Source organism: Rhipicephalus sanguineus, chromosome 8 (assembly GCF_013339695.2).
Source record: "Rhipicephalus sanguineus isolate Rsan-2018 chromosome 8, BIME_Rsan_1.4, whole genome shotgun sequence".
In the NCBI taxonomy this organism is placed as follows: Eukaryota; Metazoa; Arthropoda; class Arachnida; order Ixodida; family Ixodidae; genus Rhipicephalus; species Rhipicephalus sanguineus.
In genome coordinates this window covers 70565045-70576804 of record NC_051183.1, presented here as the reverse complement: position 1 = coordinate 70576804, position 11760 = coordinate 70565045, and the positions used below count along the sequence as shown (strand labels likewise).

Sequence of the window (11760 nt, the reverse complement as noted above, 5' to 3'; positions counted from 1 at the left end):
GATTTTAGCAATTATACTTTTTACGCACCGTCACTGCGAACAATTTTAGGCCCTTATACAGCCATCTAACATCCTCATTGATCCCATCCCATACCATGACCTGGCACTCTTTGGCCACCACTGGCCCTTGTGCCAAAAAATACCATATAACAACAACTACAGTAGTTGGCTAAACGTCCTCTTGGACGGTCACACTGCAGCGTAAAATTTATTGTATCGTTAAATGCCTTACCACACATGCTGTGTATATAGTCAATAGGTAATACTTTAAGTTGTGCTCCATTTCATTCCTCACATAAATGTGTTAAGAATCTCTGAAAAGCACAGGGGCATAAACGGTGTTCGGGAGGTTGTGGGCTATCAAAATGAAGTAATTACAATAAAACTTCTAGGTTCATAGGTCTTTTGAATATACTGAAACATGTAGGAACGTAAGAATAAGAGAACATCGAAAAAAACGTCATGGTTGTCATGGTTACCATCTGTCACTCAGAAACTCTTCACCACCGTCAAATAAAAACCAGCTGTCTTACAGAATGAACTGGCAGTACTCGCAATGCTCCACAAATATTGCAATTTGTGCGTCTTGCAATGAACGCTGTATCTTTGTCAAGCATCACATATGTTTGCTGATCATAATATAATTAAATATATGCTAAAATTGTGCATTACGTGCATATGAACGGAGATTGCATACGTGAAGTGTGACACACAGTTAATGAAAATATGCTGAAAATATGACGTTGAGCTTAATTCACGATATACAGCTCATATCAGACCACCTATTATTATCTTGAAAGAACGATAAACATGAATGAACTAGGAAAGTGTGAACTATAGAAGTTTTAAAATTTTCAGAGCACACGTGCTCAAAAATGTGTTCGTGTGACGTACATTTCTAAGCTTTCTCTGGACTGGCTTATGGGATATGGGTTATCACCCGAAATTCATTCGCCACACGTATTGTTGACCTCATCTATTTCATATTTCGCCGTCACTGGAAAAATGCAGCTTTAGATTTTCGCACTTGTGCTAGGTGTATTGCGAAGTAAATGCGCAGTACGTGAATTCTGGTTGTCAGTCTATATCGGAAGGAGGAAAACTCACAGGATCCACACTCTACTGCTCCCGCCCAAGACTACTCGAAGGCTGAAGCAATGCCGCGTAACTGTTTTACTATCTCTTTATATCACACGAACGCCGCGAATACGAAGTAAATGCGCAGCTAGCGGGATCTCTTCGTTGTCATTTTTAGCTTTGTTTCGCTCCCACGTGCTTTTGGTAGAACGCCATGTTCTCATGAGACATACGAGGCTTTCGCCTAAATCTCGGCGTACTGCATATAATGTACACACTTTAGAGCGCAGCTCTTGGGCCCCTGCACCTGTGATGAGTGTCGTCCATTGTTGCCTTTCATTGTAGCCGCTTGTCTCACGCGCATCCAACCACGCGACGCTGTTCTTTTGCCGAGGCCGGGTGGACCGCTTTGAAAACCTCGCTGACACAACAGACAGTGAATATAAGTAAAAATCAAAAACAGAGATATAAAAATACAATAAACAACATTACGAATGCAAAATAAAAATAGACCGTTGTGTGTTACTGCATTTTGCGCCGCAGACGCAGGAAATAAGAAAATGAACAAAAATTGTTAAGAAATGAAAACGGCGAAATAAAAAAAGAACAAAATAAAGTTATAGAAAAAAGATTTGCGGGCAGTTTACAATAAGTCGTGCGAAGGTTGTCACAGTGAAGCACGGACTCGTCGCCGCTCGTACTGCCCGTCGACCCACACGTCTAGCTTCGATATGCGCGGTTTCCTCCTCGGGAGGTATGCATGCAGGCTATTCACTATAGAGCGGAGGTTGCGCGCGATGTCACCGTAGGTGGGCGTGGTTTAGCTGCTGCGTATGTGCGGCTCGGCCAGGTGGTGCGGTATCTGGTCGCTAGAGGACGCGATGCTTGCTTCCTCCTTCTTTCTAATTTTTTCCCTCTCTCTCTACACCTTTCTCACTTTTTCGTTGATGTTCTGTCTGTCTCTCATTGTTTTTCTTTCTGCATTTCTTGCTTTCTATTTCTCTCTTTCTCATTCTTTCTGTGCTACGCTTTACTCCCTCCCTCCTTTCCATTCTCCTCACTATACCATTTCTACTCCTCACACTCACTTCCTGTTCCCACCCTCTTGCTCCACTCTACTATAAAAGGCTATGCTATGCTCTGCTAGCGTGCCTAGATAGCGGAGTGGTTAGGACGCTCACCTTCTAATCGAGGGTACGCGAGTTCAATTCCGGCCTCGTGATTTTTTTTTTCGGCAAGAATATTTCTCTTTCTCCATTTTCATATCTTTCTTTCCACCTGTTAATTTCTCTCTTTCTTTCTCTCTGTCTCTCTGTACTCGTTCTCAGGTAGCCGCACAGTGGCACATACCCGTTAAGATGATAGTTTTCGGCAATCGACTCACAAGGAAAGACTTTCAAAGCAGCTTCTCTGTTAGGAGTACTGAAAAGTAAAATATAAAAAGTAGCCTGTCTGTACGCACATAGAGGCCGCTCAGAAATTATTTGTCTCATTTTGTACAGAACTCCTAATGAATATGCGCGCACAGCGGCAGACACATGTAGCATTAGGTAGTACTGTAATCGTTGGTGCTTTTAGTAAAATGTTAATCACAAAACATCAAAAAAAGATATTTAGCTATCAAAGGCTTTTAAAGGCCTTGTTTTGGATGTGATTTCATGAGCATTTTGAGATTGTTTAACATAGTAGGCGTGGAATGGAGGGCACAACGTAGTAATTTTTCTTATTCTCTCGTATAGTGGAAGCCTGCGATTTTCCAAAGGCAAGCCTGTTTTGCTTCTTCAGAAAGGCGTACCCAGTGTATATCTACGATCGGAACTCGAAACAATGCTACCAGGGATACGACTGTTCTAACTTCGGAAATAAATTTCCTACTTTAAAAGAGTGTCAAAGTACTTGTCGCCTTTATGAAGGTAAGCTAAGTGTTCAAATATAAATGTTCCTTGTTTCAGTTTTATTGTTCGCGACCGATTACGCGTAAAATTGTGCCATTGAATCGCTTTGTTCTGTGCCTACCAGTATATAATATTACGTTAGATTATCTGGTGATGATTATATGGGACATTATGTCAGTGTATTTTTCCGCCCCGCTTGAGAACAAAGGAAAACAAGAAAAAGATGCACAAGTTAACAAATAAATTCACACGGTCCCGATTGCATTCGCCTAAGCCGATTCAAAGGCGGGGGCCATCTTCTACTTCTCTATCTCCTCTGTCTGTTATAATGATCTTAAATTTTGGCAAACTCTGAAGTCATGATGACGTCGCATGTTGACGTGATTGATGGCCTTATGTCACATTGTACTCATGTGATTTTGGTACGCCGACGGCGCCCACACATTCACTTACCTGACTTTTCACCTGACTATAACGTGACCTGACTATAATATAACACTTCACCTGACTATAATATAACACTTTTTCACTTTCCTAGTACAATTTCGCGCCGAACTCTTTGCGTCGAAGTCGTCTTTGCGTATATTTAATCCTAGAGAGGCATACTCCTTTATTAATTTATTTCTTTCCTTCCCTGCATGGTTTGTTGACCAGTTATCACATTTTCAGTGTTGCTTATGTGTAGAAAAATGCCAGATATCTCGCTGTCTTTTGTTACCTGCCAAAACGGCTTTATATGTTTCAACAGCGGATCTTTTTAAGCTCGAGCTGGACCGTTCTCTAGGCAACGTTGCCTAGCACATTTGGCACAGCTGCGCGTGGCTTCGCTAAGTGAGCCACCTAGCAACGCGTTGGAGGAAAGAAAAGAGGGGAGAGAAGGGAAGCAGAGAGGATGAGGAGAAGAAACAAATAAAACAAAATAAAATTCTTCGGGAGGCAGCCTTCGATCCCGGGCGCCCACAGTCCAAAGGCGAGCATCATAGCCTCTCGGCTATCCAGGCACACTCGAAGAACAAAAATCTATGGCAACTATATGACTGCGCTGCTATGGGCAACAGAACGAGAAATATATAGAGACGAGAAAAAGAAGGGAAAGAAATAGATAGGCAGAGAAATGAAGAGATGGAAAGAAACAGAAGGAAAGGGAAAGAAAGCGTAGCATGACCATATATGGTATAGTATAGCAAGAGGTTGAGAAACAGAATCGAGAGTGAGGAGGAAGGAACGGCGAAGGAGAAGACACCAGATCTGCTGTTTCCACGGTCTCCGCACCAGTAGCGCGTAGCTGCCCCAATTTTTCTGTGCTTGCCTCTTCATAAAAAGTGTGTTTTTCACAATGTTTATGGGCACACTGGCTGCGCCGATTCCAACTCCTACAGAGGTTTTTTTCTAAACCATAGTCTCTGAGTAATGATTCTCATTCCAAATTGGCTCAGTACAAAGAAAAATACGAGCTTACAGGACATCTTCGTTTCGAAATTAATCTCAACTACCAACGTATGTCTGAACACGTCGCTAAAGTGAGGTCTAAATCACATGCACGGGGTGACGTGATATGCTTACCAGTAACCTGTATGAGATGAAAGCCTAAGATACATTAGGAGTGGAGCTCCTTATAGCATCACCTGGTCGGTCGTCGCTCCATGCCTCGTGTCCCCGCCATCGCGTCTCCCGTATCATTCAATAGATGGTGGTGTCCCATAGAGATGCATGCAAACTGCAGTTGGGTGACGATATACTAGATGGCGCTGTCCCATAGAGATAGAAAAACAATAAAATTAAGAAAATAAATAAAGCATATAAAAATAATAAAAATACAAAATAGAAAAAATAACAAACAAATAAATAAAAAAATAAAGAGCAGGAAAAATAATAACAAAAGAAAAAAAAGGAAAAGAGAAAAATAATCAAAGCGGCGTATCGCTTTGATTACTGCTGGGCAAAACCACTGAACATTTCACGGTGTAACCATGATTGCTTCAGGAGCTTCGCCCAAGCTCTTCATGATTCTTAATAAGAACTTGTTGTTGGGCGAGTTGGTGAGTACTTAACATCGTGGTTTAGCGCCAAAAAAGAGAGACACATATGAGAGACAGGACGGGCGCAACTATATATATATATATATATATATATATATATATATATATATATATATATATAGTTGCGCCCGTTCTGTCTCTCACATGTGTGTCTTTTTTAGCGCTAAACCACGATGTTAAGTCTTCATGATTCACCCGTGGATACGCTGTAATTTTTTTGCGCACAAAGCTGCGTATAGAACTTGCATGAACTATCTTTCGTATTGCAGTCTCCATTGGTACCTATTAAATTAACTTTAACCAGTACCTTTTATATGGAGTTACTGTTAAGACATCCACGAATATTCCTGCCTTGCTTTATTTATTCGTGTGTTGAATCTGTTACTAAAATCTAAGCTTCAATCAGTTTTTCTAATAAACGCAAGATATAGTTCATCACATATTTTAAAACTGCGCGCCCTTCATTTCTTTAAGGTGATCGGAGCATTTAAAACACCCCCTAAATACCAGTTGGGGGTCTGGGGGTCTGAAATGAAGCGTTAATGTTCTCGCAATGTTGCAGCATTTGCAAGGTTCAGTGATTAGAATTTTCTCATGCACGTAAGTCTATATACTTATCGAATAACTCAGCTCAAGTAAATAGAACATGGTCTTTATAATTGCAGAAAAACAGCAGAAAATGGCTGCAAGAAATACGACTGAAATTTCCATTAAACAACAGAAGATGATGGATGCTATGAATCACCAGCAGTCAGTGTTGCGATCAAGCACGTCATCTGCACAAAGCTCTCTTGGTTCGCAAACGGCCACAGGTGAGGCTTGTGACGTTTTTCTCACTTGTATATAGATTGTATGCGTATAGCGACCATAGTGGCACTTTTGCAAACTTCTCAATGTAAGTAGTTAAGGAAGCATGCTTCTTGCCCTGCAAGATGACCGACAATTTCTTCCCATGGCCATATTCTCCTAACTAGGGCTAGAATTTTGTGAGTTGTCGGGGCAGGCCAGTGCGCCTCCGGGGCCAGCCAAATAGTCATCTGCATACAAAGCGTCTGAACCAGAAATTTTCGAATCGAAGGCCATCACGAGACCCTGGCCGTAGTATTGCTGGCCGCGCCCGATAGCCGACATAGCTCTTGGTATCAACGAGTCTCGTAACCGTGAGCAGTGCCAGATTCCAATAGCAAAGCTAATGGAACTATTGCACCTGTGTAATCTCCTTACTCTGCATTCCAGCAGATTGAAACAAGCTAATCAGACCTGCTTATGATGTTGAGGTGCGGTAACAAATGGCGGTAACGTTGTCATCTTGTTGGTAGGTTGCTATGTTGTTATGTACTAAGAAGACAAATCTAGCTTCTCTGTAATAAATTGTCATGAGCACGTATTATCTCAGCGGGTGTGCCAAAGCTGTGCTGAAAGGCAGTAGCAGCGAACTACAATATCTATTTGTAAAGAACGCACTGAAACGCCGTGCTTCTCCAGTTCTCCTGACGATGCGAGGAAAAGCTGTGACGGCGGAGTTATGTCAAGATAAAAAGCAGTACATCCAGACAAGTCACCGCCTATCACCCGCATGCTAAGTCCATTCCCGAACGTTGGAACCAAACTCTCGCTGGCATGTACACAATATACTCTCAACCACAACATACTATCTGGGTTGTCATTCTACATCATGTGGCTATGTAAAACAGGGCAGTATAAGAAACAATACATACAATACCGTTCAAACTTGTTAATAGAAAGAGCCATGCAGCGATGCTTCAAGCCATGCTCTCGTAAGCAAAGAAAGCAACGGCGGCTTTACCACCTATCACAAATCTGTTGCAAAAACTTGGCAGCTCGCCTACCTGTATAACAAGAATCGGAGATATATCGCAAGTCTGCACCAACATATTCATCCATGCCTCGTCCGTGCATGGATGTCAGCCTAGACACGCCGACAATAACTTATCGGTTAGCTTCTAGTTCGCGTCATATTATAAGCTCTAAAGTTTTCACACGCCATGCTGCGATATTTTGCCAGGAGGCATCACGTAATCCCAGGTGCGGCACGCATCACATGGAATTGATCATGAAGTGTGTCTGAAGGAATGCACTGCGCCATCCCGAACGCTAGCACCGAAATCCTTAATGTCTTTTATTTGAGTTTTTCTTCCGATGTGCTTTGAGCTTTCATTTTAAGTTTTCAGCATCGGGGTAATGCGTGCTATTCGTGTGTGCTTTTTCGCTGATGATTTCGTCACCGACTACAAAATGTTGCATCTATATTTAGCATACGAAAGCTCCTTCGTTTGTGGGAATTATATGATATGTTGACGCCAAAGTTTGTGGCAAGAGTATTTTGTCTATGATGACAAAGCACTGTTTTATTATACATTTACATTATATAAAAAAAAAACATTGCCGTACATAGCGAACGCAGCTGAACACCAGCGATTACACTGCATTAGGAGACGTCTCAGTGCGTATGTTGGACGCGTTCGACCGGTAGGTTGCATTTCAACAACCGCAACTGTGCTTGCCGCTGTTGTTATGGCACTGCAGGTTTTACTTGGTTCTGTTTGGAACGAGCGCGTCATATGGTTGATCCATCCTTTTAGCAAAGCTTTGGCTGCTTTATTGTATAACGTCACATTAATGTGACGGCATTATTTTGTTATTAGGTTAACACGTTAATGCACATAACAAAAGTCGCTGTGACATCGTTTCGCTCATCCAGCCACCCGTCATAGTTGTCTAATGGCTATGGTGCTCGACTGCTGACCCGAACGTTGTGGGGTAGAATGCCGGCAAAAGCAGCCCCATTTTCGATGCAGGAGAAAATGCTTTAGGCTTGTGTACCTGACTTTACGTGCGTGTTGAAGAAACCCTGGTGGTCGAAATTTCCGCAGCCCTCCAGTACGGCGTTCCTCATAATCATATTGTGGTTTTGCGATGTTAAACCGCCAAAATTAAAAATATTAGCGCTCATACAGTCGTGGTAAATATTGCGCTTGCTGCGCTGCCTCTATATCCAGGAATACCAACGCCTGTGCAAGCGGGGGCCACTGGTGGCGGCGACTTTCCAGCTCATGTTCCAGCCATCCCGGCAGAGAACGTAAGAATACAGGTTATAATTGCGAAGTGATTATATATTCTTTAACTGTGAACGTCACTGGAACGTTTACCCAATACGAGACAGTCATTCTTATCGAAACGAGGTTTCGAACAACATTCCATATTCGACAAAGTGTCATTACTGCTAGTGTCGAACTGTGTAACATTGTTTGTCTTTTTATACCTAAAATTGTATGCGCCAAGGAGTACACCTTAGTAGGACCTCACCTTTATGTGCACACAAATGTATCTAAATTCAGAGATGATGGTGCAATTGGATATACCGCGCTGCATTGCCTACATTTGCTCAGTTCATAAGTGCAGTTTCTGAAAGCCTTAATATTGGACCCGTCCTATACATGTGGAAGAGAGCTAGACTTCTCGCGGACCCTCATTTTTAAATGTGCATCATGTTTGCGTGGCTTTTTCTGGTTACCTTCCGAAGTTTCTATATCTCTCATTCAATCCTATAGTTGACAAGTCAAATCAGAAGCTCACTTACAACCTAATACGTTTTCAAATTTGCTTTGGTGCATATGTACTTAGTTTGCTTTGAAAAAACAGGAAAGGGACAGAATTGTGCAATATAATACCATGATCGCGGTATCCAAATAAGAAAAAAATTGGTAATTATTTTCGATGGGAGAGAGAGAGAGAGAGAAAGAGAAGAGGAAAGGCAGGGAGGTCGAGGGGAATATACAAGGCAATGTACGGGCACCAGGCCTTCATTGAATTATTTATGTACTTTTCAATTTACATATGAACAACCGTAGGTTTCTGTCACAGTCACTTCTGCTGCTCAAAGCAAAGAAAAAGGAAGTTTATAAAGATCCTAAATGAGACTGAGAGCAGGTAGAGGAGCTAAAAATGTCAGAATCGTAACGAAAGGAACTTACTTTCGCTCGAATTCATGCACAGTTCAACCTGCTTATATCGAACTCACAAAATGACGGGAATTGTTTTGATATACTGTATAATTCGATATAAACTTTTTCGAAGGTACCAAACTTTCGATGCACATTTCGGTGCGCAAGTTGGCCGCATGGCATTGCTTCACGATAGAGGAAGGAATGCCGCTCCATGGCAATATGCGTTTTTTCAGGTTTTAATTTTTAGTGATTTGTTCTTGAGGGTGAGTGGTTATAATCAGGAGCTGGCTATACGCGAGAAAATACAGCATCGGTGTAAACAGCGTGTCATTATATTCGTAGGCAGCTGTGCGTACTCGTCGGGCGCCGGAAGCTTCTAGTCCGCCTTGGCCTTGATTGCTGCTTTGTTGTTCAATATCGTACTCAGCGTGCTTCTAGTGATTCTGTTCGAAGCAGCGACGTCACACTCCCTTTCTTCACGTTCGACTGTGTTGATCATCACCAGCCTTGCGGAGAACATGCAGGTTCTTCAGTTTCACGGCAGCTGTCGCAGTCAAAAATGAATGCGGAGAATCGCGGAGAAACGAACGTGACGTGCCTGATGGGCGCGACGAGAAGAACTAATGGGAGGAAGGACGTAATGCCAAGCGCTAGATTCTAGTCAATCCGCGCGGCGCCCTGCCAGTAAAAGCACACGCACTCGCAAAAAAAAATTGTGGATGAGCCCCGTTCTGCAAGAAAAGCCAGCTTCTTCTGAGGTAAAGACGGTTTTTGGGCCAGTCCGCGCTGCCCGCTGTTCGGTGCATTAAGTGCACCGGCTATTGTTGTTCCATATGGCTGTAGATTTTCCTGTTCATTCACGGCAAAACATTGCCGTGTTTGAAAATAGTTGGATATAAAGGATAATTCGATTGACCCGAACTTGATGTCGTCGTGTTTCACGGTTAGAGCATTAGACGTACATTTAGATTGCACTGAAAATGTTGGTATTACGCAAATTGAGGATACACACGCACAAAGTTACGGACGGCAGTAAAATTCAGACATCAGGCATGCAATGGCACGTGCTGTGACGAAATACAGCATTTGCCAAAAGTAACGTTACAGTGAATAAACTTCGTCCCTATTTCATGAAAGAAAACTTCGGAAGCATGTTTTGTGCAGAAAAACAAACACAAAAGTTCAAAAAATGTTCAACACGATGTTATGTCCTTAATATGCCTAACTTAGGACTGCTGCCTAACATGCCTAACAGAGGACTGAATTCATAGGATTGCGACACTTAACCCATGGATAGCAGTCACATGAATAAACAGGTAAAACCTGTTCAGACGTACAAAAGATTAAAAAGTTGTAAAATTTGGGACATTTCTGGTGTGTTTGTAGTACTAAGGTCAGTTTTTTTTTTTTTTTTGCAGAACAATCTACCTACTTCTGGTAACAGCGCTTCACTAGGACAAGCAACGGGCACCGTGAAGACGGTTAAAAAATAATAATCCTTCTATTATTTTGAAAATTTGTTTTGAACCGAGATATACGTGTAATCTCTTCAAAACGCATATCTCAAAATAAACTTATTAATACTTTGCAGAATATTCACGTATTGTTAATATGAAAATATTTCCATGGTTGCGTTCTGTATTCAAGCTGGTCCTGCTAAGGCTGTGCCGTACATAACATATCAAGTGCCCACAAAAGTCCTACCTGTGTTATGCACATATCTATTTGATAGCGTTTGTTTTGAGACCGTGCGTGTATGTGTGCGATCAATGCATACCCCTATCAGACGTAAGGGTGCGCATTTCAAGCCTAGGGGTGAATTCACGCTACCATGAGCCGTACGCTAAAACGCTAGCCGATCATATAGAGTCGCGCGCTTCCATAGGCACACGTGATCTGGCTAGCCAATCGTATGGAAATCGCCCGTGTAGACATCGCGCCGTGCCGAATGCGCAGCTCTGCAAGCTCGCTAAGGGGAGGCGACTCGCCAGCGGAGAGCCGACAACTCCGAACTGGGAACTCGAGCAGCCGAGGAAACGAAGGGTTGCTACCAGCAAAGGCCACTGCAAGGAATGACGCAAGGTGGATCCATAGACATAGACAGCGCATAGACGCACATAGATGCGCATCGGCAGCGTTGCTGTACGACCATATTGACGGAATGGATGGGCCATACCTTTTCGAAAATATATTCAGCGCTAGCAGACAAGGACGCAAGAGTGACAATACCACAAGCGCTAACATGCGCTAAAAAAGCATAGCCTTCGAGATTCGTAGCGCATATGTGCCGTTTATGGCATAATTGGTTTTAAACTTGTTTTTTGTGCTTACGAAGGTAAGACCTTCGGGATTGGGGTTTATTTGCGCCGTCGCATTGCCGGGACTCATCATCATCGTTATTTAGTCGCACGGTGCTCGGTCCGACACGTGGTGCTGGTCGCGTTGCTTGTGCTTAGCTCTTCCACGCCTACAACTGTTGCTGACAAAGCAATCGCAAACGTTGATTACACTTCTGTTGATCTCCGCGGTTCTATCCGCCGACTAGATCGTGTGTGAGTGCACCAATGCGTGCACCAGTGGACAATGCCCGTTCTTTCTACCTGGGTGAATTCATCACCACGGGTCGGATAGCGTGCAGCGAGCCCTCTTCCGACCAACCACGTGCGTGGACGAGGCAGGATTGCACACCATCGGGGAATTTTCCACGCCCCGCACACCATCTCCACATTCGGACCTTCGGCACGTGCCTCGGACCCCTTTACTCGTGACATAAATACCTGA

General features: G+C 43.0%; 1 protein-coding gene across 2 annotated transcripts in view; it reads left to right on the top strand.

The window, feature by feature from the left end:
- The window catches only part of LOC119402063 (uncharacterized), a 54566-nt gene extending 43998 nt beyond the window's left edge, over window positions 1-10568 (top strand). For both annotated transcript variants that reach the window (XM_049418487.1, XM_037669146.2), the window contains exons 16-19: window positions 2817-2990; window positions 5677-5823; window positions 8032-8111; window positions 10398-10568. In XM_049418487.1, coding sequence (XP_049274444.1) covers window positions 2817-2990; window positions 5677-5823; window positions 8032-8111; window positions 10398-10472 — 476 coding nt within the window. In that variant the 3' untranslated portion in view covers window positions 10473-10568. The remainder of the gene's footprint in view (window positions 1-2816; window positions 2991-5676; window positions 5824-8031; window positions 8112-10397) is intronic.
- The last annotated feature ends 1192 nt before the right edge of the window (window positions 10569-11760 follow it).